At 34.9% G+C, this 26,359-nt stretch overlaps 1 protein-coding gene across 6 annotated transcripts in view; it reads left to right on the forward strand.

The window, feature by feature from the left end:
• Positions 1-26,359, forward strand: part of CEP290 (centrosomal protein 290) — a 107,274-nt gene that overhangs the window by 58,629 nt on the left and 22,286 nt on the right. For all 6 annotated transcript variants that reach the window (XM_066368667.1, XM_066368666.1, XM_066368668.1 and 3 more), the window contains 14 exons: positions 2,808-3,013; positions 3,910-4,061; positions 6,135-6,246; positions 6,873-7,328; positions 8,829-8,993; positions 9,570-9,677; positions 9,890-10,024; positions 11,234-11,500; positions 12,514-12,621; positions 13,269-13,468; positions 16,411-16,624; positions 17,992-18,129; positions 19,565-19,786; positions 20,114-20,236. In XM_066368667.1, the coding sequence (XP_066224764.1) occupies positions 2,808-3,013; positions 3,910-4,061; positions 6,135-6,246; positions 6,873-7,328; positions 8,829-8,993; positions 9,570-9,677; positions 9,890-10,024; positions 11,234-11,500; positions 12,514-12,621; positions 13,269-13,468; positions 16,411-16,624; positions 17,992-18,129; positions 19,565-19,786; positions 20,114-20,236 (2,606 nt within the window). The remainder of the gene's footprint in view (positions 1-2,807; positions 3,014-3,909; positions 4,062-6,134; positions 6,247-6,872; positions 7,329-8,828; positions 8,994-9,569; positions 9,678-9,889; positions 10,025-11,233; positions 11,501-12,513; positions 12,622-13,268; positions 13,469-16,410; positions 16,625-17,991; positions 18,130-19,564; positions 19,787-20,113; positions 20,237-26,359) is intronic.

The following is a 26,359-nucleotide window of genomic DNA, read 5'->3' on the forward strand; positions in this document are numbered from 1 at the left end:
CCGTTCTTTCACGAACTCTTGAACAGGCAACATAAAGTTGACTGTATCCAAATGCAGGCTCAGGTAAAAAAATGCCAACACGCTTAAGCATTTGGCCCTGAGACTTATTGATGGTCATAGCAAAGGCAAGTTTTAAAGGAAATTGTCTATGTCTCAATTGAAACGGCAACCCTGTTTGAGATGGAGCCAAATCAATTCTTGGAATGACATGTATTTCACCTTTAGAGGAGCTAGTCAAAGACTTAGCTATTATGACATTATTTTTCAATTGGAGAACCTCTAGTCTTGTACCATTGCAAAGACCCCTTCTGGTGGTAAGATTTCTTAACAGCATAATAATTGCTCCAATTTTTAACCTCAATTTGTGAGGTGGCATGCCAGAAGGAGGGACTATTTGAATGCCATGGCAACTTCACCCCATTGGCTAGTACAGTTACGCAAGCAACCAATAAGCTATCGGTGACAAACAGACACTTAAGCAGCATATAATAAAGATATGCTAATATATTTAATATATAGTAATAATGTATATAGTAATGTATATTATTTTTAAATATATGTTAATAATATATATATTTCTTTGAGCAAGTTCAGCTATAAAACTCAAGCATGTGAAGCTAGGAAAATAGGGGGGACATTATTGGTATCATGAATCACTGTTTAGTTCATGAAAATAATTGACTTTCTTGAACATATGATTAATTCATTCTCCCCAAAATAAAACACTATACCAAATTTTGTTTTAACCTGGGTCATTTCAGTTGTGCAAAACAAAAATATTAGTTTTTTACTTCTCAAAAAATTACTAAGTAGCTAATGATAGATAATCCTATGTGATACCTTCTCATAGTAAATTTTTTAAGCAATTTTCATTCTCTCCTGGTGTGTGGTGATACAGTGAATAAAGCGTCGACCTGGAATGCTGAGGTCATTGGGTCAAAACCCTGGGTTTGCCTGTTAAAGGCACATATGGGAGTTGATGTTTCCTGCTCCTTCCTCATTCTTTCTTTCTTTCTTTCTCTCTCTCTAAAATGAATAAATAAAATATCTAAAAAAAATTTTTTCATTCTTATTTTATTTAACTACAGACTTCTGTGTGCAAAGACAAGCCATATTTTGTATATATATAATATATAATTAGGATGTAATAACTAATAAAATAATTTTTAAAAATTTTATTTTATTGAATTTTGAGAGAGAAACAGGAAGGGAGAGGGAGAGAGAGGAGAGATAGGAGGAGAGTGAGAAGCATCAACTTATAGTTTCTTCACTTTAGTTATTCATTGATTGCTTCTCATATGTGCCTCGATGCAGAGGGTGGCGGGTTAAGCCGAGCCAGTGACCCCTTGCTCAAGCCAGCAACCTTGGGATCATGTTGATAATCCCATGCTTAGCCAGTGACCGTGAACTCAACTGGCGAGCCCATGCTCAAGCCAATGAGCCTACCTCGCTCAAAGTCAGCAACCTTGGGGCTTTTGACCCTAGGATTTCAGCATTCCAGGTTGTTGCTCTATACACTGGGCCACCACAAGTCAGGTTAAAATATTTGCTATTAGCTGTTTACAAAGGCCAAGTAATACTTGTAAGGTCGGCTGAAAGAGGACACCCGAGTTCAGGGTTTTTTTGTTTGTTTGGTTGGTTTTTTTGGTACTTTTCTGAAGCTGGAAACGGGGAGAGACAGTCAGACAGACTCCCGCATGCGCCCGACCGGGATCCACCCGGCATGCCCACCAGGGGCGATGCTCTGCCCACCAGGGGGCGATGCTCTGCCGTGACCAGAGCCACTCTAGCGCCTGGGGCAGAGGCAAAGGAGCCATCCCCAGCGCCCGGGCCATCTTTGCTCCAATGGAGCCTTGGCTGTGGGAGAGGAAGAGAGAGACAGAGAGGAAGGAGGGGATGGGGATGGAGAAGCAGATGGACGCTTCTCCTATGTGCCCTGGCCGGGAATCGAACCCTGGTCCCCCGCACGCCAGGCTGACGCTCCACCGCTGAGCTAACCGGGCAGGGCTCCGAGTTCAGGTTTAAGAAAAGTTTATTAGGGGGTCATCTGCCGGGCTGACTCCTGAGGCGGAGGTCAGGGACTGGTTCTCTAACAGGTAGAGTTAAGTAGGAGATTCGAGGGTGGGGGCTGGTAGTCATTAAGGAAAAATGTAGCTTTCAATGATTTATGTAAGATTAACCATAAGTAAAGTAAGGGATCTTCCACACCCAGATTAGTCACCCAGATGCCCGGGGGTAGTGACCTGGAGCATCCAGTTTGTCAGTGTCTACTTAAGGGAAGAGGGGGTCATGGTCCCCACCTACAACCCTATCAATACTTATGGTTAAAGAAGCTATTTGGTGAAATAAATCATATGGCTTCATATTTTACTTTCAGCTTGACTTCATATTTTACTTTCAGCTTGACTCTGTGAGACTTTGAATAAAGTCATTGCACTTATATTCACAAAATATTGTTGTTTAAGTGAATTGCTTCTATATAGTTTATCTCCTTTTAGTTAACAAAATATATTTATCCTTTTTTGATTCTCAGCTTGTGACATCATATACACTATACCTTTTACATTGTTATTTCAACAATACTGTGAGGAATAGTTTTAATTATCATTTGATAGATAAAGAATGTTTAAGCTCCAGAGAGATTAAATGTGAGAGGCAGAATGGAAGTAACAGAACTATGACTAGAATTTATATCTGTCATAATTCATAAGGCTCATGTGTCATCCATTGAATACAGTGTCTAAAATATCTGGAATATAATTTTGATAAGAACAGCATAAGATTGACTTAAATACTGTTATACATAGGAAATGAATTTAACATGGACAAGACAAAGAAATCAATAACCAATAGTGAGATTGCTTCTATTTCAAAAAAAATCACTATGTTGGAGATGAAGGAATTAAATGAAAGACAACGGGCTGAACATTCTCAAAAAATGTATGAACACATAAGAACTTCGTTAAAACAAATGGAAGAGCGTAATTTTGAATTGGAAACCAAATTCGCTGAGGTTTGATATTATCATTTTTATCATGTAAATAGAAAATAAGGAATTAGTCATGGTAGACATTGTATTGTGTAAGTTTATATCTCTGAAGTGGCATATTACTACTACTTGTGTTTTATGTAATGGATAAAAATAAAGATGTATGTATAAATGTTTAAAAAGCAAATATTTTTGTGAATTATTTCTTACATTTAATATGTAAAAAAAAGGTTATTTGCTCAATAATGGAATTGCCTCCCACTACCATCCATTAATTTAACAAATAGGTATTGAGTACCTGTTGCAGACACTGCAGGTGGGCTGGAGTTACAGCAGGGAACAATACACCATACACAGTAATCTCTGCTCTCAGGGACTTTATATTGCAATAGGAGGTTTTAGACTATTTTGACATGGTCAGAATTATTAAAGGCGGTGGCAATGAATACAGTGTGCAAATACTTAACAGTGGATGACCAAGTAGCATACTTGTAATGTTGGTTTTACCTTAAGAATCAGTATAATTTTCAAAGCATGGTGTCACTTTGTTCATTCTTTCAATAAATATATAGATTTTATTAACTTATTTAGATTTATTTACAGGAGATATAATTGAAGTAAAATATAATGAGTATACTACATTCCTAGCAAATTAAGAATATCAGAGATTCTGATATTATTAGCTTGTGAATTGCCTAACATAAATGACTTTTGCTGGGTTGGTGTATTACCAGAATTTGCGTAATTTGTTCCTGACACTTTCCCTCTTATCCTTTTCAATCTGTTCTTATCATTTCACACTCAATTTAGTATCTTGACTAATGCACCATAAAGAGAACTGCAATATGCTAAAAGCTAAGTTAAAAGGGAAACCTTTTTAAAAACTGATATATCTGAATATTTTTGTTACTTTTGCTTAGCTTACCAAAATCAACTTGGAAGCACAGAAGGTGGAACAAATGTTAAGAGATGAATTAGCTGATAGTGTGAGCAAGGCAGTAAGTGATGCTGATAGACAACGGATCCTAGATTTAGAGAAGACCGAAATGGAACTAAAAGTTGAAGTGTCAAAGTGAGTGCATGTAAAGTTTCTGATCATTTTGATTAACTGTGTCTACTCTAATTTGTTTTTAAGAAACCTAATTTCAGTTGTAATAGGGTAATATTTTTAGTGTTAATTAATACTAATTCCTTTTTAGAAGAACATGATTAAATAATATTAACTAGATTGGTTTTTAATAGGTATAAATAATAATATTGAAGAAGTAATCACTTTTCAAGATTCAAATTTTCAGAGTCCAGGAGTAATGTTGCAGAAAGAGTTAAACTGGGAATCAAGATCTTATGAGGTCTAGTTCTTCTTCATATTAAATTATTTTTGGAGGGAAGATCCATTAATTTATTAAACTTAAGTTTTTTTCATTTTATTAGGGCAGAAATAGTACCTCTTCCACCTATTTAGAAGATTGCTGTAAAATATAATGAAACATTCAGATTTTGATTCAGTTTTGGGTGTCTACTTTATATACTGTGTTAGGTATTGAACATATATTAACTTATAAAATTACACTTAATAACCTTGAAGTAACATTGTTACTTTCATTTTATTTATGGGAACAGTTTACTTGCTAGGAATATGAACTATATGTAAGGATAAATACTATGTACCAGATAGATGCTTGTATTCACTTTCTGTTGTAATGATGTGTTACTTCAGTACATGAGATTCCCTCTGGGGGTGGTGAGCACATAAAGCAATATGCAGGTGATGTATTATAGAATTGTATACCTGAAACCTACATAATTTTATTAACTAATGTCACCCCAATAAATTCAATAAAAAAGAAAAAAAAAGAAAAGTGTGAGGATCCCTGAGTTGATCTGTCAAGTACAAATAATTAGTAAAAAAGGGTTTTATGGCTTTCCCAGTGTTATAGCCATTTTTTGGAGTTTTGATATCCTTTTGGGAATATCAGTCATTCCCAATCATTTTCACTGTGAAGGATCCTTTTCTTTCTTCCTCTCACCTTATGGACCTTACCTTTTGAAATAAACTAAATTATATTATTCATTTTATTATATTTTAATTAAAGCATAGAACTGTCAGTGAGTTTCTAATCAATATGAGGAAACCTAACTTGCCTGTCACACTGAACTACTTATTCCAACCCAGAGTAAAATGCACTCTACTTTACCTGTGTAATCTTATGCCAGTTGTCATATAGGAAATTTAACAAATTACCATCACACCCCTCCTTTTTTATATGTATAGGAAGACAGACAGATTGACAGGAAGGGAGAGAGATGAGAAGCATCAACTTGTAGTTGAGTCACTTTAGTTGTTCATTGATTGCTTCTCATACGTGTCTTGCCTGGTGGGCTCAAGCTGAGCCAGTGACCCTTGTTCAAGCCAGTGATCTTGGTATCATTTTGATGATCCCACGATCTAGCTGGAAGCCCCATGCTCAAGCTAGTGAGCCTGTACTCAAGCCGGATGAGCCTGCACTCAAGCTGGTGACCTCTGGTTTTCAAACCTGGGGACCTCATTGTCCCAGGTCAATGCTCGATCCACTGTGCCACTACCAGTCACCCCCCCCCATTTATTGTAAATGTAGTAAGTGTATAATCTTTTTCATATTTCTGATAACTTGTAAATTAAAATAAATCAAAACATATATTAAGCCACCTAGAGAACCTAGTAAATTAAAATTTTTATATTCTTAATGTACACTTACATCAAATAAAGCTACTTAATTCCTTATTCTAGCTATGCCAAACTATGATAATAAGTGTCAGTTACAAAATGACAAAAAAGTATGGGAAAAGAGTACTTTGGCCATAACATTTTTAAAATGCTGTGTATGTATAGTTTTTGATAATTTTTCACTTTAAAACTTCTCACAACATTTAATAAGATATTATATATTATGAATTTCCAAGAGGAGAGGGATATTGGGACTGGAGTATTTTTTTATACTTTCATGGCATTCTGTTTCATGAAACAGTTTAAGAAACTTTGCTTTAGTATTTCATACAAAGAAGAGATGCTGGAACCTAATTGCTTTCCAAGGGTCTAAAAATTTGAAGTTTTGGTATTTATTACATAGAATATATACCTAATTGTTTCTGAACTATCACTTCCTAGACTGAGAGAGATTTCTGACATTGCCAAAAGGCAAGTTGAAATTTTGAATGCTCAACAACAATCCAGGGAAAAAGAAGTAGAGTCTATCAGAATGCAGCTGTTAGACTATCAGGTATGTATAGTTTTACCTCTTCTATATGGATTTTTTCTTTTTCCTATGTTCACATTAGATTATTGGGATGATTTTATAGTTTTAATTAGAGAATATATCAATTAGAGGCTCTTATTCTTGTTAACGGTAACCTGATTAGGTTATTTAATTTGAAATACCATTTATTATACAGAAGAGCATTTAAATGTCTACAAATACATTGTGCTGACTGCTGATCAAAGTTAAGATAGTAAGGAGAAGTAATAAATCTTTCATAACAATATTTCTTTTCAGCTTTATGTAGCTTTTTAAAATTCTCATATAAAATTTTTTAGAATTAAAAAATGCATTGTCTACATTATTATACCATTATTATTATACCGTTATTATTATAGTTTACATACGGAAGTTAAGAAAAATGCGGTAATATTCCAACTGTTAGGCAGATTTCAAATTCAGATGGTACACGACTGATTCTGTTTTTTGTTTAACAATAATGTTTGGTAATTTGTATTAAAGCAAGGTTAGAGTTTCGTAGGATCTCATGTAGTACACTTTTAAATTTTATTTAGTAAATCTTACTTCCTTGATAAGTTTCACTGTAAAAACTTGAAATTTACTACAAATATATGCATTTTTTATATTAGGCACAGTCGGATGAAAAGGCACTAATTGCCAAGTTGCACCAGCACATCGTCTCTCTTCAGATTAGTGAGGTTACTGCTCTTCGTAAATTAGAGTCGCTTACATCGAAACTGCAGAAGATGGAGGCCTCTAACTTGCGCTTAGAACAGAAACTTGATGAAAAAGAACAGGCTCTCTATTATACCCGTTTGGAGGGCAGAAACAGAGCAAAACATCTGCGCCAAACAGTTCAATCTCTGCGACGCCAGTTTAGTGGAGCTTTGCCCTTGGCACAGCAGGAGAAGTTCTCTAAAACAATGGTTCAGTTACAAAATGACAAACTGAAGATAATGCAAGAAATGAAAAATTCGCAACAAGAACATAGAAATATGGAGAACAAAACAATGGAGATGGAATTAAAGTTAAAGGGACTAGAAGAGTTAATAAGCACTTTAAAGGATGCCAGGGGAGCCCAAAAGGTAAAACACTGCTTTTTAACTTCAGCATTTCCAAGAGTTACGTAATTTTAAGTTCTTAATATGTGCCTATGTGAAATATGTTTGATATATGACCAATATTTCAATTATCACTTATTAATAGAGATTTTATAAATTAGGGACTTTGCCCATTTGAATATCTATTTATAAAAATAAAATGAGACTCTCTAAGCAATGGTTTTAGTAAAAATGCTTAGAATTTAAAATATTAAAGAATTTTAAATACTCCAGAAAAGTTTATATAAATTAATTAAATTCAAATTATAATTATTTTTAACATTGTAGTGGTTATCAATTGAATTCTCTTCACAATCTTATTTGTTTAAAATTATTTATAATTAGTAGGCCCCCATTCATTTTTAATGTAATTTTTTTACCCTTACTTGAAGGAATTAAATGAAAAATTGTCTTGTTTGTTTGTTTGTTTTTTGTTCTTTTTTTTTGTATTTTTCCAAAGTGAGAAGTGGGAGCAGCAGCAGACAGAAAGACTCCCGCATGCGCCTGACCGGGATCCACCCGGCATGCCCACCAGGGGGCGATGCTCTGCCCATCTCGGGCATTGCTCTGCTGCAGTCAGAGCCATCCTAGTACCTGAGGTGGAGAATGTGGAGCCATCCTCAGCACCCGGGGGCTACTTTGATCCCATGGAGCCTTGGCTGCGGGAGGGGAAGAGAGAGGCAGAGAGAAAGGAGAAGAGAAAGGGTGGAGAAGCAGATGTGCACTTCTCTGTGCTCGGACTGGGAATCGAACCCAGGACTTCCATACACCAGACTGATGCTCTACTGCTGAGCCAACCAACCAGGGCCAAAAGTTATTATCTTGCAACTAAATTTTATTTTCTAAATGGGAATTATTTAGGATTTAAAAAAATTTTTTTATTATTTTTTATTTTTGACAGAGACAGAGAGTCAGAGAGAGAGACAGAGATAAACAGGAAAGGAGAGAGATGAAAAGCATCAGTTCTTCATTGTGGCACCTTAGTTGTTCATTGATTGCTTTATCGTATGTGCCTCGACCAGGGAACTCCAGCAGAGCGAGTGACCCCTTGCTCAAGGCTTCAACCCTGCACTCAAGCCAGCGACCTCAGGGTTTTGAACCTGGGTCCTCAGCATCCCAATCCGATGCTCTGTCTACTGCGCCACCTCCTGGTCAGGCATATTTAGGATTTTTATCTTTGAAAGTAAAACCAAAGTTTTAATTACATCCTTAAAGTAAGTACCCAATAAGTATATGAAAGCAAATGGATAAATGAAAGTGAATGTTAGTGATAGCCACTCAAAAATAATTTGAAGAATGCTTTAAGAACCCACATATTTTTAGAAAATTCTATGGAAATTCTAAACTGCCCTGTGGCCCAACAAAGGATAATTTTATATTTTATTATAGAATGTCCATTAATTTTAATTAAAGTCATTAGGATTGTGGAGAAATTTATTTACATGTATAGCATTTACATTTGTGTATATAATTATAAATCTTTAGGTAACCAGTTGGCATATGAAAATAGAAGAACTTCGTCTTCAAGAACTTAAACTAAATCGAGAATTGGTCAAGGATAAAGAAGAAATAAAATATTTAAATAATATAATTTCTGAATATGAGCATACAATCAGTAGTCTAGAAGAAGAAATTGTACAGCTGAATAAGGTTTCATTTTATATTTATTTTGATGTCTTGTTGCTAAGATTTTAAACATAGAAACATTGTATGAGTGAATATATCTATTCTCCTACATGAATTTAGCTTCCATTTTTGAGGTATAAAATATTGTTCTTTAATTTTCTAAACTGCTATAAAAATACATATTTATGTTGAGATAGTAGTCTTAAACTTAAAAAGGAGGAATACATAAACACTTTTATCTGTCCTCATTGGTAAATATATTAGCTCCATGGTGAAAAGGACTTGGCTTTGTTCACTGTTATGCTTGCATGGCCTAATGCTTGGCTCATAGTATGTCATTAAAGATATATGTTTTGGATGGATAGATGGATGGGTGGATGAATGGTGGGTGCACGGATGGATTGAAATAATGAGTCAACGTCTGCCTTTCTCTGAGATCTTAGGCAAGTTCCTTTACCTCTCGTAGTTTGTTTCCTTTTCCCATAAAATAGTAATAGTGACCTCAGAGGGTGATTGTGAAAATGAAATAAGAAAATGTATGTAAAAATTTTTATTTGCTTGGTGAGTGTCTCTTTGTATGTCTGACAATTGTTTTTTCAGTTTCATGAAGAAAGGCAAATGGCCTGGGATCAAAGAGAAGTTGAGCTGGAACGTCAACTAGATATTTTTGAACATCGGCAAAATGAAATACTAAATGCAGCACAAAAGGTATGAGTTATCAATTCTCTTTGCTACTCATGTAGCATGGCCTATAATGTTACCCAAGAGAAAAATTTTCTAAAGTCAGATGGAATTTTAATTTGTTACCTTTTTATATTTCCAATGTAAGTACGGTTTAACCATGTCTTGTCATATAGTTGTAAGTATTAATATTGTTTTTCTCAATGCTACAACTGTTTTTTTAATGCTATTTTTAATAGTTTGAAGAGGTTACAGGATCAATGCCAGACCCAAATTTGCCCCTTCCAAATCAACTTGAGATTGCTCTAAGAAAAATTAAGGAGAATGCTCGAATAATTTTAGAAACACAGGCAACCTGCAAGTCACTTGAAGAGGTAATTAGAAAAATTTGCATTTTGATTAGTGTATTATTGGGTATGTGAATTTTTTAAGCACAAGGTGGGGCAAAAGTAGGTTTACAGTTGTTCGTATGGAAAATAAAATAATAAATAAGAATAAACTTGTATACTCATAACTGCAAACCTACTTTGCCCCTACATGTAATATTTTTTAATGGGGACGATGCATAGAATGATGAATCTTGCTAATTCCACTCTCTTTTTCTATTCTCCTCTCATGCTCTAAAAGCCAATAAAGAACAACAGATATGACTAATTTGAATTCATTATTTATTTAATGATTATTACTTTTGGGCATGCTGATCAGTAGTGGTGAAACAAAAAGAACATTTGATTGTTTTATGAGCAATATACTACCTTCTGTATGATCAATAATTGTTTTCAACCTTATTTATTTTTATGTTTTATTTGAAGTGCATGTTGTATACTCTGAATTAGTTTTAGTAACTCCTTTTGTGGGTGGTTAAAGGGTTTGAAGGAGAGCTAGAATTTTTTTATTTTAATCTAGGTCTTAAACTTGATCAAGAGGATCAAATGTCTTCTTTTATTAAATTATATTGAAAATAATTTGAACAATATAATTTTAATTTTAGTTTACATATAAACATATTGTAAATATAGTTTTAAATAGTTTTGCTAATAAAGTTGTACATTTTTCTGTCAATTGAAGGAACAGATTTTCTTGAGTAATTGTAAGACTTGTCATTTATGAATTGCCACTGAGTGAAGAGTCAGCACTTTTCTCTGTTTTGTTTTCACAAACTGCAGATTTCACAATAGTCTAATGTTCCAATATTTATTCCCAGCTGACTTATGAATTACTCTTCTAGTGCTCTGATCGTCAATGGACTGAAATCAAAGGAACCATTTATTACATTTTCTTTTTAAATTTAGCACCATCACACATTTCTAGTTCTAAAACTACAAGATCTAAATAAAGTACCTTAAATTTTATTTTCTTTATAACAATGAAATTTCTAACATATGTGATAGTCTTATAAATAAAATATGATAATTTAGCTGTCACATAGAGTGTAATCAGTTTAACCTTATTAATATCTTTTGGCTACTATAAATGTGTTGTGAAAAATAAAGGGAAACTTTTTTTAACATAACTAATCTAAAATTCAAATTAAACTTTTTTGAAAAGAACAGCTATAATTTATTATGATTTGATCATTGCAGAAGCTAAAAGAAAAAGAATCTTCTTTACGGTTAGCAGAGCAAAATATTCTGTCAAGAGACAAAATAATCAATGAACTGAGGCTTCATTTACCTGCCAGTGCAGAACGAGAAAAGCTTATAGCTGAGCTGGACAGAAAAGAGGTCGAACCACAGTCACATCACAAATTGAAAATTGCTCAACAAAGCATTGCAAACATGCAAGCAAGATTAAATCAAAAGGAAGAAGTGTTAAAAAAGTATCAGCATCTTCTGGAAAAAGCCAGAGAGGTATTTTATTATGTTATGCTATTTTATTTTTAATCATCTTTTTTAGTCAAATGCAAATATTATTCTGCCCCAAAGTGGTAGTTCATTTCTTGCTTTCAAATGACTCTATTTAGGAATTGTTACTTTCACAGATTTGTCAGTAAAACTGACAGTTTATGTATATATATCTTTCTGTTACTGATTGACTAAATCACGAATACCTGGCATGATGAAACCATGAAAAATACCAGTTGAGTTTATAAGTAAAGATTAAATCAATAAGTTAGGATGAAATCTGTCACATTAGTAATAAGTGAAGTCAAATTTGCTAGAACGTTGAGAGGGAAATCTACCTTTTAAAAAAATTTTAGAAACATTAAAAGGTAATGGATATATATTATTCTAATATTAAGATTAAATTATGGCCCTGGCCGGTTGGCTCAGTGGTAGAGCATCGGCCTGGCGTGCAGAAGTCCTGGGTTCGATTCCCGGCCAGGGCACACAGGAGAAGCGCCCATTTGCTTCTCCACCCCTCCCCCTCTCCTTCCTCTCTGTCTCTCTCTTCTCCTCCCGCAGCGAGGCTCCATTGGAGCAAAGATGGCCCGGGCGCTGGGGATGGCTCTGTGGCCTCTGCCCCAGGCGCTAGAGTGGCTCTGGTCGCAGCAGAGCGACGTCCCGGAGGGGCAGAGCATCGCCCCCTGGTGGGCAGAGCGTCGCCCCCTGGTGGGCGTGCTGGGTGGATCCCGGTCGGGTGCATGCGGGAGTCTGTCTGACTGTCTCTCCCCGTTTCCAGCTTCAGAAAAATACAAAAAAAAAAAAAAAAAAAAGATTAAATTATGATTTAAGGCCGAACATGTGAACTTGAGTGTGTACTAGCAGAAATGCATACTGGTGTAAATCTATACATTCAGATATGGTTCCTTCCTTATCTCATAGGGATTTTGGAAAAGTGAAGATAACAAATATTAAGATCTTTAGAATATGAATTTATTTAAATAATAATTAAGATAAAGTTTTAATTTGCTGTAAAACAGGAGCAAAGAGAAATTGTTAAGAAACATGAGGAAGACCTTCATATTCTTCATCATAAATTAGAACTACAGGCTGATAGTTCACTCAGTAAATTCAAACAAACAGCCTCGGTAAGATTCTAAGAATTTTGTTCTATTCTTCATAGATTTTTGAGACCATATAATTGAAAATTTAGCTCTTTTTATCGGGGGTGGGGGCGGACTTAGAAGCCATCCTGATGTGCTTTGCTGCCAGAGTAATCTTCTAGAAACACAGCTCTGAGCATTCTGTTCTCTAGAGTCTAGAGAACACATCTTTCAGTATTTCACTCCTTCTTATAAAACCACGTTCATGTTCTTTAGCCATGAACTTCAAGACTGCCATGATCAGACCTCAGTCTTTTTTTCAAATTCTGCTCATTATAAGTTCACCTAAATCTAATTGATTTTCATGTTCTGAATTTAATTTATATTTGCCTTTTTGATGTCTGTCCTCTGTGTGTGTGAAATGATCTTTCATCTTCTAACATGCAAACCTTATAATCTTGGCTCTTAACTCATTAATTCAGTGCACATTTATTGATCCTTCAGTATATATAGAGACGTGCTAGATGCTGGGAATACAAAGAATATGATCTTTTTTTCTGTTTTCTTTAAGCTTTCATGCCTATATTAGATTAAATATTATTTTTGAATATTAGAGGAACCACATTAAAATTATGGAATAAGCATGAAATTGAGTTGTACATCTTTATAGCTAATTTATTCATATTTCATAGGATTTACTAAAACAGTCTCCTACTCCAGTTCCTACTGACAAGCATTTTCTTCGTCTGGCTGAAATGGAACAAACAGTAGCAGAACAAGATGACTCTCTTGCCTCACTTTTGATCAAACTAAAAAAAGTATCTCAAGATTTAGAGAGACAAAAAGAAATCACTGAATTAAAAATCAAAGAATTTGAAAATACCAAATTACGGTAAGCCTCAGAAATGCATTAGAACAATAGGCACACAGTAATAATGAACAAGGATAAACCTGTTTTCTGTGTCGTACACTGTTCTGAAAACTTTATGTATTATCTTGTTTTATCCTCAGAGCTACTTATGCCATAGGTTATATTCTCCTGGTTTTTCACGTGGGAAACTAGGCTGCAGGAAGGCTCAGCGACATGCCTGGGAGGAGGTGGGGAAATCTCAGTTTGAATCTAGTCAGTCTGATTCACGTGCCAACCCAGAACCGAGTCCAGATCCTGTTTTTCACCACGTCAAGGTTTCTTTTCATCCGCTGTAATGTGGAAACAACAGTACTCACCTTGGCTCTCTTCGGGAGATTATTTGAAGGCTAAATGCCCTTTTATACAAAAGTAACTTGAAAATTGTAAATCAACAAATAGAGAACTTTTGTTTATGCACCTATAACAGGTTTTGGCAAATGATAAAGGCTTAATAGATATTTGTTGAATGAAAAATTAACTATTGTTATTATAGTGATAGTACAAGGTTTACAGCATTCATTTTCTTCATTGGAGTTTAAACAATGCTCAGTATATCCGTATATAGAATTTAAACCTAAAATAAGTTTATAGGTATGCATTTGTAATCATTATCAAACTATCTCTGCACTTTAATTTCTTATCTGAAAAAATGAGAATGCTGAACTTCCTGACGTATATCTCTGTTCCTGCTCTGAAACTCTTACTAGAACCTTTGATTCCTGACTCACTTATTTCAAGATTCCTCTGACACAATTAATGCTACTTTTGATTTATTAAGAAGCTATCACTCTAAAGAGATTGTTCTTTAAAAGAGAATTAGCAGAAGTATATGATATCTTTTTAATCTAATTGTCCCCATTCTATTAAATTTTATACATGAGTGTTATTTTTTATAAAGTCTCTTGTCATGTTTTTAGAGCATAAAATTGCTTCTGCTTTAGGACCTAATTCCTGGGTATAGAAAATAATGATCCTTTGAAATTATCTTATAATATATAATGTTTTGCCACTTAAAATACTTGAGTAGTTGTTTTGTACTTTACCACGTTATTTTAGTCTACAATTATACTCTTATTTTCCATGTGCAAACTGGTATTTTTGATACAAGAACATCCAAACCTGTAGGAAAATTTTATAAGGGATCACCAGAGTTTGAGTCAAACAGAAATACACTTGGAATCAAGATCTCTACAGACCAAAAAATGCTTCCTAGAATGAAAGTTTGTGGTTTCTTTTTGCATTTGGGATTAAGGAAGGGAACAGCAATGAGGATCACATGAAGGTGGGAGAGAGCAAGGCAGGGATTGGACTAAAAATAATTAACAAGATTATGTGCTGTCTTCCAGGGGTCTGAAAAAGAGTCATGTTAAAGGTGTATTAACCTTGATGTAAAAAAAAAAAAAAAAAGATTAAAAAAAATGGACAGGTCTTGCTTAAAGCAAAGATAAAACCTTTTACTAAAGAAGTTATAAACTTGGGATGTGACTGTCCACCGTGACCTGCTCAGGAATTTATGATCAGATCACCCTGTGAAATCTACTTTCAATTAGATTTCTTACAATGCCCTGTTTTTGTCCACAGAATACATATATTAATGGGTGTTAGGAAATTATAGCTCTTTGTGTTGTCTTTAGTAAAACTTTACATTTTCACAATTTGATGATTAAATTGACAAGTATTTTGCTGTAAGCAATAAGTCTCAGAGTGTTTAACACTTGTTCATAGTTTAATACAATCTTTTCACTGGTCAAAGTTTAATAATTTGAATCTCCATATTGATACCTTATAAATGCAGTATCTAAATACAAAGTGAACTGGATATAATTTAGTATATCGACTTACTAAATGTGAATGAACAATAGGATTAATTGAAATAACTTATGTCTGCTGATAATATCTACTTCCATATCTGTAGATAAAGATATTAGTTATAGCTGAAGTACCAGTGACTTTGGAACCTTAAACAAATTAATAATACATGTAATTTTGTGGAAGTTCATTTTGTCTTTGCAACATGGCAGTATAGAACACTGGTTCTGGATCGAGGTAATTATGCTATCTTCCTTTCCCACCCCCTAGGGACATTTGGTAATGTCTTGAGACATTTTCAATTGTCACAACTAGAAGGTATTACTGGCATCTTGTGTGTAGAAGCAAAGGATGATGCTAAACATCTTATACTGCACAGGACAGTTCACCCTTGCCCCCCAACAAAGAATTATGCAGTCAAACAGCCAATAGTGCTATGGTTGAGAAACCCTGGTAAGAGGAAATAGTCACATCTTACAGGACACATAGTACTTAAAGTGCTGTTGGTTCATTTTCTGTATTGTCTAGAGCCACAAAATTATTTGATGCAGTCATTACCAAAAGTAATCGACAGAAACTAGAAAGAAAAAAGTCTGTTTGATGTTAAGATCAAGAGTAAAGTACAATAAAGAATTTCTTTTGGCCCTGGCCGGTTTGCTCAGTGATAGAGCGTTGCCCTGGTGTGTGGAAGTCCTGGGTTCGATTCCTGGTCAGGGCACATAGGAAAAGTGACCATCTGCTTCTCCGTCCCATCCCCTTTTTTCTCTCTCTCTTCCCCTTTCACAGCCGTGGCTCAGTTAGTTTGAGCAAGTTGACCCTAGCTCTAAGGATGGCTCCATGGCCTCATCTCAGGTGCAAAAATAGCTCAATTGCCTAGCAAACGCCTGGTTGGGGGCTTGCCAGGTGTTTGGGGGAGGCTCTCTGTCTGCCTCACCCCTCTCACTTAATAATAATAATAATAATAATAATAATAATAATTTCTTTTGCATTAGGATCAAGACTTGGGTTGTAAGAATACTTAGTATTAAACATTTGCTCTTAATATAAAATTTGCATCAATCAAAGTGTTAATTGCAGCAACCATTCTACTAAATGCATATGTTTGCTTATATTAGGCTCCAGGAAACCCATACAGATGAAATTAAAAAAATGAAAGCACAAGTAGAGGATTTAAGGTACCGCCTGGATCAGTCACAAAGTGAGTCACAGAGTTTAAAATCTGAACTTCAGGCTCAAAAAGAAGCAAATTCAAGAGCTCCAACAACGACAATGAAAAATCTAGTGGATAGATTAAAGAGCCAATTAGCCCTTAAAGAGAAACAACAAAAAGTAAGTAAGGACAGAAAATTATTAACATTCAGGAAACACATGTGGTAGATTGCTTTTAGAATACAAAGATAATAGTATATGTCTCTCTGTTGTAATAGAGTATGAGGGTAATTTTCGCTGCTAAGCAGGATCTTTTAAGATAGTTTTAGTTTGACAGTGGCACATTGGATAGTGTGTTGACCTTGAATGCTGAGGTCCTTGATTCGAAACCCCCAAGGTCACCAGCTTGAGTGTAGGATCATTGACATGATCCCAAGGTCACTGGCTTGAGCCCCACCTCCCCAGTTAAGGCATGTCTGAGAAGCAATCAGTGAACAACTGAAGTGAAACAACTACGAGTTAATTCTTCTCATCTGTATCTCTTTTTCTCTCTAAAAAAAAAAAGAAAAGATAATTGTTTTAAACAGTCTTAGTGGTGATGTTTTTTAAATACAGATATAGGCCAGTTTATCTTTTTATGTTGTCATCAATCTGATTTGTGGGTTATCTTTAGAAATTAAGAGGCAATCTTAATTCCATTCTTTTCTTTCCTTTACTGTTGGGATTTTGTGCTACTGTGAAGCTAGCTTGAGAAATTTGAATAATTAAATAATTTTGGGCAAATTGGGGGTTAGAGAGATATATGACAGTGAATAAGACAGGTTAGAGAAGGTCACAGAGATACTTTTATGAAAAAACATTGGTCAGTGAATTATCTGATTTATTAGTTTATTTATCTCGTTTGATGTACTCAATTGTTTTAGAAGTCGCTTTTCTTTTTCTGTGCTAACACATGAAATGTATTGGCAAATTTAAACCTTTTTTAATCTCATAACTTTCCTAGTATACTTAAATTCAGTTAATTTCATAGGAAGTATGTATTGAGTAAGTCAGATAAATATCAAAAGTTGCATATTTGAAAATAAAACATACCTTTTTTTTTAAGATTGTATTTATTGATTTTTAGAGAGAGGAGAAGGGGGAGAGTGACAGAGGGTAGGGGTAGGGAGGAGCATGAGGCATCAGATCTCCCCATATGTGCCTTGACCAGGCAAGCCCAGGGTTTCAAACCTGTGACCTCAGCATTCTAGGTCAATGCTGTTACCCACTGTGCCACCACAGGTCAGGCAAAACATACCTAGTTTTTATAATATAAATTGCCTGATATAATGCTTGGTTCCCAGAATTGTTACTGTCAAGCTTTTGAACTCTTATACTAAATTTTTAAAGAATTGAGTTTAATTACTAAAGGAAATTCACTTGAAAAAGTTGGGTTGTTAGTTCGTAAAAACATATGGTATTTTAGGAAATAGTTGAAAGTATTGCATTGTGCTCATTATAAAATATCAATGTTTTAAAAAAGATTATGTATCTGTTGTCATTTTTAGGCACTTAGTCGAGCACTTTTAGAACTGCGGACAGAAATGACAGCAGCAGCTGAAGAACGTATTATTTCTGCAACTTCTCAGAAAGAGGCAAATCTCAATGTTCAACAGATTGTTGATAGACATACTAAAGAGCTAAAGGTGAATATCAACACATTCATTAATATAAAAACTTTTTGATAATTACATTGGAGGAGAATCCACTTTTTTTTTAGTACTAGATATTTTTATTATACTTATGTACTGCTCATCGTCGTGGAATTAGCAAAGAATAGGCCATTTGAAGCTACTCTTCTGAATAGAATTAAATTTAAGAAACATTTTTCATGATTTTTATTCTTTTATTGGTAAATAGATCTTTTTTTCAACCTCAGAATTTTCTATCTAGTTTTTGCTCAATTATAATATGAGTTAATAAGCTCTTCTTTTTCACCCCTTGAAATAGTTTATGAAATCATGTAGTTCTTGACATTTAATCTATAGAACTATCTAGCTCTGAAGTCTTCTTTTGAAGTTATTCATTATTTTTTGGCAATGTATTTTATTATTTTCTTACCTGCTCTATTGATAGGTTTGGTAATTTAAACTATTTTTCCAAAATATATATATTTCATAACGATTTTCAAATTTCTTTACACAAAGTTTATTATACTATATTCTGAGTAAAATGAAAAATCTTTTTGTGTGTTGTATTTGTTTGTAATTTTGACTTACTCTTCGTTTTTATGTATATGCACCTTACCACCATTAAACTGTATAAGGACTGGATTTTACTCAAATTTTAAAAATTTTCTACTGAAACTATCAAAATTATAAACATAGTTGGCAGTAAAAAATCCATTAAGTAATAAATATATAAGCAGGAATAACCCTTTCTTGATGTCTTCTTCACCACCTTTTTCTGGAAGCCTTTTCTGACTTTTCCAGGAAAGTTTGTTTTTCTTCTAACTGCATTATAATACTACTAATTGCCTATTATTCTTATTAGTAATACATTTGGCTATAATAATTTATTCAATAAAACATATTTTATTACCAGTATTTCCATCACTGTTACTAGATAGGGCAGCTAGGAACTCCTTTTTTATATATACTTTCTTATGTATACTGTCTAGTGTTACAAGTTACTCCTTTTATAACTTGTCTTTACAAAGTGGACTAGAAACTATTTCAATTCAGAGATTTTGTTTACACTTCTCTTATGTTTCATAGTGTTCAAAACATTGCTGTGTACATTGACATATATACTTATTTATTTAATAAATTAGTTCAGTTCAGCAATTGTGAAACATTTGCTTATTTGATAAAATTTGGTTCTAGGGGTTTGTTGAAGATGAACTGCTTTAAACTTTCTTTATGTTTTGTTTTATTTTTTTCCTCAAAGTAGACTTGATACATTAAAAATGAAGATGAAAAAATATGTGTATTTAATGGGTTTTTTTTCCATGTATACTTAAATAATTAGAATAAAACTTCCTTCTTAAGTTTTAGTGGTATATTTTCATATTATATTGCTTTTATCATTGATACTTGGTGAATATTTATGAATTAAACCTTTTTCTTTATCTTATATTAGACACAAATTGAAGAATTAAGTGAAAATCTTTCAAAATTGAAAGATGCTCTTAAAACAAGTAAAAACAGAGAAAATTCACTAACTGATAATTTGAATGACTTAACTAATGAACTACAAAAAAAACAAAAAGCTTATAATAAAATACTTAGAGAGAAAGATGAAATTGATCAAGAGAATGATGAACTGAAAAGGCAAATAAAAAGACTAACTAGTGGATTACAGGTAATTTTATATTTGTGATAATGTCATTGATTTATAATATATAGGTGGCACTTAGATTCCCACTTTTTAATTTTATATATAATATTTACTGACATATGAATTGATTAATTTAGCTAATTCCTTCAGTGACCTCCATTTTATTTGTAATTTTAGAGTAGTACATCTTATTAAAATGAAGAAATAGATACCATGTTATATATCAGTAGTGCCATTTAGAAAGTATGGTAAGCTATAGTCTCTGAAAATTTCAGTAGTTGGAAAATTTGTTGTGTATTTTGTTTGATACTTTTTTACTTATAAAATGTTAAAATGCATATTATTTTTCAGGGTAAAACTCTGATAGATAATAAACAAAGTTTAATTGAAGAACTCCAAAAGAAAATTAAAAAGCTAGAAAGCCAACTAGAAAGAAAAGTGGAGGAGGTAGAAATAAAACCTACGAAAGAAAAGGTATGTGAAGAAACATACTGATATGTTTAAGGTGGTAAAAGACTAAGTTAAATATGTAATTGATGAATAGTTATTATGCCACATTAATATGAGGGCCTAATATGTGCTATAAATGATATTGAATAGCATAGAGAAATCTAAGACAAATTTCTGATCTTTTTTTTTTTTTTTTTTTTTACAGAGAGAGGGATAGACAGGGACAGACAGGAACGAAGAGATGAGAAGCATCAATCATTAATTTTTCGTTGTGCATTGCGACACCTTAGTTGTTCATTGATTGCTTTCTCATATGTGCCTTCACCACTGGCCTTCAGCAGATGGAGTAACCCCTTGCTCGAGCCAGGGACCTTGGGTCCAAGCTGGTGAGCTTTTGCTCAAACCAGATGAGCCCGCGCTCAAGCTGGCAAGCTCGGAGTCTCAAACCTGGGTCCTCGGCATCCCAGTCCAACGCTCTATCCACTGCGCCACCACCTGGTCAGGCCAAATTTCTGTTCTTTATGAATTTATAAGTATACTTGAGGAGACACCTGAAATGTAACTCTTACTAAGAAGTTACTACATCATCATGTCATCTTCCTTATATTATAGTACCTCCAAAATCTGTTCATACCTTGTATATCCAACTGTATTTGTCACTTCTCCCAGTGTAATTGTTTACATATTGGTGATTTGATCTTTGGGAGAGAAAGCTAGTCATTTTTAGTCTTTTACCTTGATCCAAATGTATCCTTTTTATCCTTCAATAGGTAAGACTATTATTTTACAGTAAACATTGTGACTTGGAATATATTCAATATTTACAATAATTTTAAAATAAGCAACCCGTTCATAAATTGATTCTGTAATGTGAGAAAAATTGCTTAAATTTCTCTTACAAGTAATGAACAATTTTTGTTAAAATTACTGATAGGAATAATCAACTGAAAGAAAAAATAAAATTGGCTAAAATACATATGATTAAGTTTGTACAAATAATAAACTGAAGACCTATTTTGTTGGTAGTATTAAAAATATCAGAATTGACTTGGGAAATATTGGTGCTATGATAATGTTTGCCCCTGAAGAAAATCACAGTAGAGAAACTATGGTTAGGAAAAATTTACTCAGAAAATATTCATTATCCATAAAATAATTTTAATAACACCAAAAAAAGAAAAGAAAATTAGATATCTTTAATGACTATGTATAGAAAATAGGTAATGGGATTAAATGTTTTAACAGTATATTACAAAAAACATTTTTCCTATCAAAATTCATCAATGCCGGCCCTGGCCGGTTGGCTCAGCGGTAGAGCGTCAGCCTAGCGTGCGGAGGACCCGGGTTCGATTCCCGGCCAGGGCACACAGGAGAAGCGCCCATTTGCTTCTCCACCCCTCCGCCGCGCCTTCCTCTCTGTCTCTCTCTTCCCCTCCCGCAGCCAAGGCTCCATTGGAGCAAAGATGGCCCGGGCGCTGGGGATGGCTCTGTGGCCTCTGCCCCAGGCGCTAGAGTGGCTCTGGTCGCAACATGGCGACGCCCAGGATGGGCAGAGCATCGCCCCCTGGTGGGCAGAGCTTCGCCCCATGGTGGGCGTGCCGGGTGGATCCCGGTCGGGCGCATGCGGGAGTCTGTCTGACTGTCTCTCCCTGTTTCCAGCTTCGGAAAAATGCAAAAAAAAAAAAAAAAAAAAAAAAAAAAGAATTCATCAATGCCTATAATTTTGATTAAAATTTTTTTATTTACATACACGGAACCATAACATACTTGCTTTCAGAAGCTTTATTGGTGAAAACTACAAGATCTCAATGTCCTTACTCTTCTAGATATCAGAATACCTCAGTAGCTTTGTGACTTTGCCTAGACTCCTTAACCTCAGTATTTCACCTTCTCCTTAAATTAGGTAATACTATTTGCTTTGCCAGTTTCTCAAGTTTGTTTTGACAGTGAAATCATATGTGAAAGTATTTTGCAAGCCATCAAGTTCATATCAGTGCACAATATTATTATGAACTAGAAAAAGAAAGAACACAGAAAGCTATACACTAATATTAAAACTTATGTCACCTGACCAGGCAGTGGCGCAGTGGATAGAACGTCGGACGGGGATGCGGAGGACCCATGTTCAAGACCCCAAAGTCGCCAGCTTGAGCGTGGGCTCATCTGGTTTGAGCAAGGCTCACCAGCTTGAGCCCAAGGTTGCTGGCTCGAGCAAGGGGTCACTCGGTCTTCTGGAGCCCCTTGGTCATGGCATATATTGATATGAGAAAGCAATCAATGAACAACTTCATGGCGCAACAAAGAATTGATGCTTCTCATCCCTCTCCCTTCCTGTCTGTCCCTATCTGCCCCTCTCTCTGACTCTCTCTGTCTCCGTCACAAAAAAGAAAAAAAGTAAAAACTTATGTCTAGGAATTTAGTGAGAATATTCTTTCAGATTATGCAGTGCTGGGCATTTCTAAGTTATGAGTATTTTTATACAGTGTGTCCGTAAAGTCATGGGGCACCTTTGACCGGTCACAGGAAAGCAACAGAAGACGATAGAAATGTGAAATCTGCACCAAATAAAAGGAAAACCCTCCCAGTTTCTGTAGGATGATGTGGCAGCATGTGCGCATGCACAGATGATAACGTAACACCGTGTATACAGCGGAGCAGCCCACGGCCATGCCAGTTGAGATGTGGACGGTACAGAGGAAAGTTCAGTGTGTTCTGTGGCTCATTAAATTCGAATCCGTGACCAAAGTGCAACGTGAATATCGGCACGTTTATAACAAAGTGCCACCACATAGGAATAACATTACTCGGTGGGATAAGCAGTTGAAGGAAACCAGCAGTGTGATGGAGAAACCCCGTTCTGGTAGGCCATCAGTCAGTGACGAGTCTGTAGAGGCTATACAGGATAGCTACCTAAGGAGCCCTAAAAATCTGTGTGTGAGCCCACATCAAACTGCACTGAATAGGTATGAAACTGGGAGAGTTTTCCTTTTATTTGGTGCAGATTTCACATTTCTATCATCTTTTGTTGCTTTCCTGTGACTGGTCAAAAGTGCACCATGACTTTACGGACATACTGTACTCACAGAATCCTTCCATATTGAAATTCGAACACCTTTTTCTCTAAACAATGTTTGTAGTCTATCTCATCATGAGATCAATCTTTTTCATCTCGTGGTACACATAAACTAATTAATAAAATTCTGCAGCACACCAAAAAATGTATTTTTGCCAGTCGGATAAAAAAAAATAGGTATAATTTTGATTCATTCACACCAGACCGCTATTGCTGTCTTATCTGTTGACATTTTTTATTTGATGGTCTAAGGGAAAAGAGGTCAGTGCCCCTGACTAAATAGTCAGGTATTGCATGTTTTAAAAATTCTTGTGATAAACTGGTTGAAAAATTTCCAGCTATATAACAAAACCCACCCCCATGCCTTGCATTCCTATTTTTCTTATACTGCTTTACTTTTCTTTAGCCCTTTTCACTACCTGACAGACCAGAAATTTACTTAGCTATGTGTTCATTTTTTGGTCTGCAAGGTTTGATTGCAGAACCTTTGCCTGTTTGGTTTTCTGTTGTATCTTCAGCACCTAGAACTGTACCAGGTTCATTGTAGAAGCTCAGTATTGTTGAATGAATGAAAATTTTAAAATGCAATGATATTATTCTGAAATCTACATGTAAGAGGCTATTGATCCAAATCTATGAAAAGAGAACTTTTCCATCCTCTTTTTCTTACCTTTTGTCCCCCAGTCTAGAACAGGTACTTGGTGACTTTTGCCTTTGTTATTTTCCTGTTGTTATTTGTTCATTTTTAAATTTTTTGGCCTTTTTCCTAAGTCTTACTCCAGAGAGTAATGTCAGATAGAATTGCCCAATCTTTACAAAGCACTATATGCTGCAAAATATTTACTTACATAATTTATGCCCCTAACTACTATAATATTTATATTTCTGGAGGTATACAAAATTACTTGTTACATGGCCTGGCTGGTCGGCTCAGTGGTAGAGCATTGGCCCCAGTGTGTGGATGTTCCAGGTTCGATTCCAGGTCAGGGCACACAGGAGAAACTCTCATCTGCTTCTCCACCCTCCCCTCTCTCCTTTTTCTCTCTTTCTCTCCCCCTCCTGCAGCCAAGGATTCATTAGAGCAAAGTTGGCCCCAGTCGCTGAGGATGGCTCCATGGCCTCCGCCTCAGGCGCTAGCATGGCTCTGGTGGCAACAGAGCAACGCCTCCTAGTGGGTTTGGCCAGGTGGATCCCAGTCGGGTGCATACGGGAGAGTCTGTCTCTGCCTCCCTGCTTCTCACTTCAGAAAAATACAAATAAATAAATAAATAACCCCAAAATTACTTGTTATATTCCAGAAAAAAAGTAAGTTAATTACTATCAAACATTTAGTGAAATTTTTACATTTTTAAAGGATATTTGTTAGCTGAACTAAATAAAAAAGGTAAAAACTTAGCCAGTATTAGAAAGTTAGTTTTGAGAAGGCAGCTTATCTTAGTTGGGTATTTTACTTTAAGGAATGATTTTTAATCTTTTTTAGACCCAACATTTTGTTTATAGTAAATACAGTATTTCATGATGTCCTTTTTACTATTCCATATGAAATTTGTGGTTAATATAAACTAGTACCTATATGCATAATTTTAAATTTATCATTATAAATGTATTAAATGAAAGACAAAGGAGTAACAGAAAAGGAAAATAATTTATAAAAATATATTTATATATTTTCATATTTTAACATAAATGCTCTGACATGACTATGCTAGAAGACATAATGAAGTCTTTTCAAACAAATTTTATTTACTTATTTTAGTGAGAAGGAGAAGCAAAGGGGGAGAGAGAGAGAGACAGAGAGAGAGACAGAGAGAGAGGAACATAGATTTGTTTCTGCATGTGCCTTGACCGCGGATCAAACAAGCAAGCAAGCTCTGCGCTTTGTGATGATGCTCTAATGACCAACTGAGCTATCTGGCCAGGGCTTCACAATGAAGTCTTGTCCTTAAAACTTTAGATAGTATTAATGTGAATTCAGAGCTACAAATGTATTCTGTTGGCAGCTCATACGTTACAATGACAGTTCCATTTATAATTTCATTTCTAAAATGGTAAACAATTGTTGGTACAAAAAGATGTCTTAGACTTTCCTTTTATAAGGCTGTTGTATTCCTAGAAATTTTAGTACATAGTAAAAGCATTAAACATTGCTTGGTATAATGAAGATAATAGCTCAGACAATTATGAACAGAATTTTTAACTATGTGAATGTTCAGTGGGACATTTGTAACTTGTGCATAGATTGTTGCACATGGACTGTTCTGTGCTTTCTTTGGACACTATCTCAGTTATGACAAACCATGACATCTATCCCTAAAAGGCCCTAATTCCTTCCCTGTTCCCTACCCCCTTTTTATTTATTTTATTTATTTATTATTATTATTTCTTTTTACAGAGACAGAGTAAGAGAGAGGGATAGATAGGGACAGACAGAAATGAAGAGAGATGAGAAGCATCAATCATCAGTTTTTCGTTGCAACACCTTAGTTGTTCATTGATTGCTTTTTCATATGTGCCTTGACTGTGGGCCTGCAGCAGACTGAGTAACCCTTTGCTCAAGCCAGCGACCTTGGATCCAAGCTGGTGAGCTTTGCTTAAACCAGATGAGCCTGCGCTCAAGCTGGCGACCTTGGGGTCTCGAACCTGGGTCCTCCGCATCCCAGTCTGACGCTCTATCCACTGCGCCACCACCTGTGGACAGATCACAGTAACATAACTTCAATTTCTTTTATTGATTTTTTTTTGTTTATATTTTGCCCCCTTTCCCTAATCCATCTACCCAGCCAACATAAGCTGGACTAGATCTAATATTGATGAAGATAGAGTTTTTTGGTTTCCTCATTGCTTCTATTCTTAGTGCTTAAAGTAGTACCCGGCACAGGACTAGCACTAAATTAATGTTTGTGGAATAAGAAAAGTAGTGTTTATTTGAAGGGGCCCTAATGCTAGGATATTGCTATGGGGTGACAGAATTGGGTTGGTCATTTATATAGATAGATTCTTTAGTACAAGCTTACTGTAGTTATGCTCGTCTGAATTAAAATATTGATGTAAAGACTCTATTAGGGTTCGGCATT

This window comes from Saccopteryx leptura, chromosome 2 (genome assembly GCF_036850995.1).
Source record: "Saccopteryx leptura isolate mSacLep1 chromosome 2, mSacLep1_pri_phased_curated, whole genome shotgun sequence".
In the NCBI taxonomy this organism is placed as follows: Eukaryota; Metazoa; Chordata; class Mammalia; order Chiroptera; family Emballonuridae; genus Saccopteryx; species Saccopteryx leptura.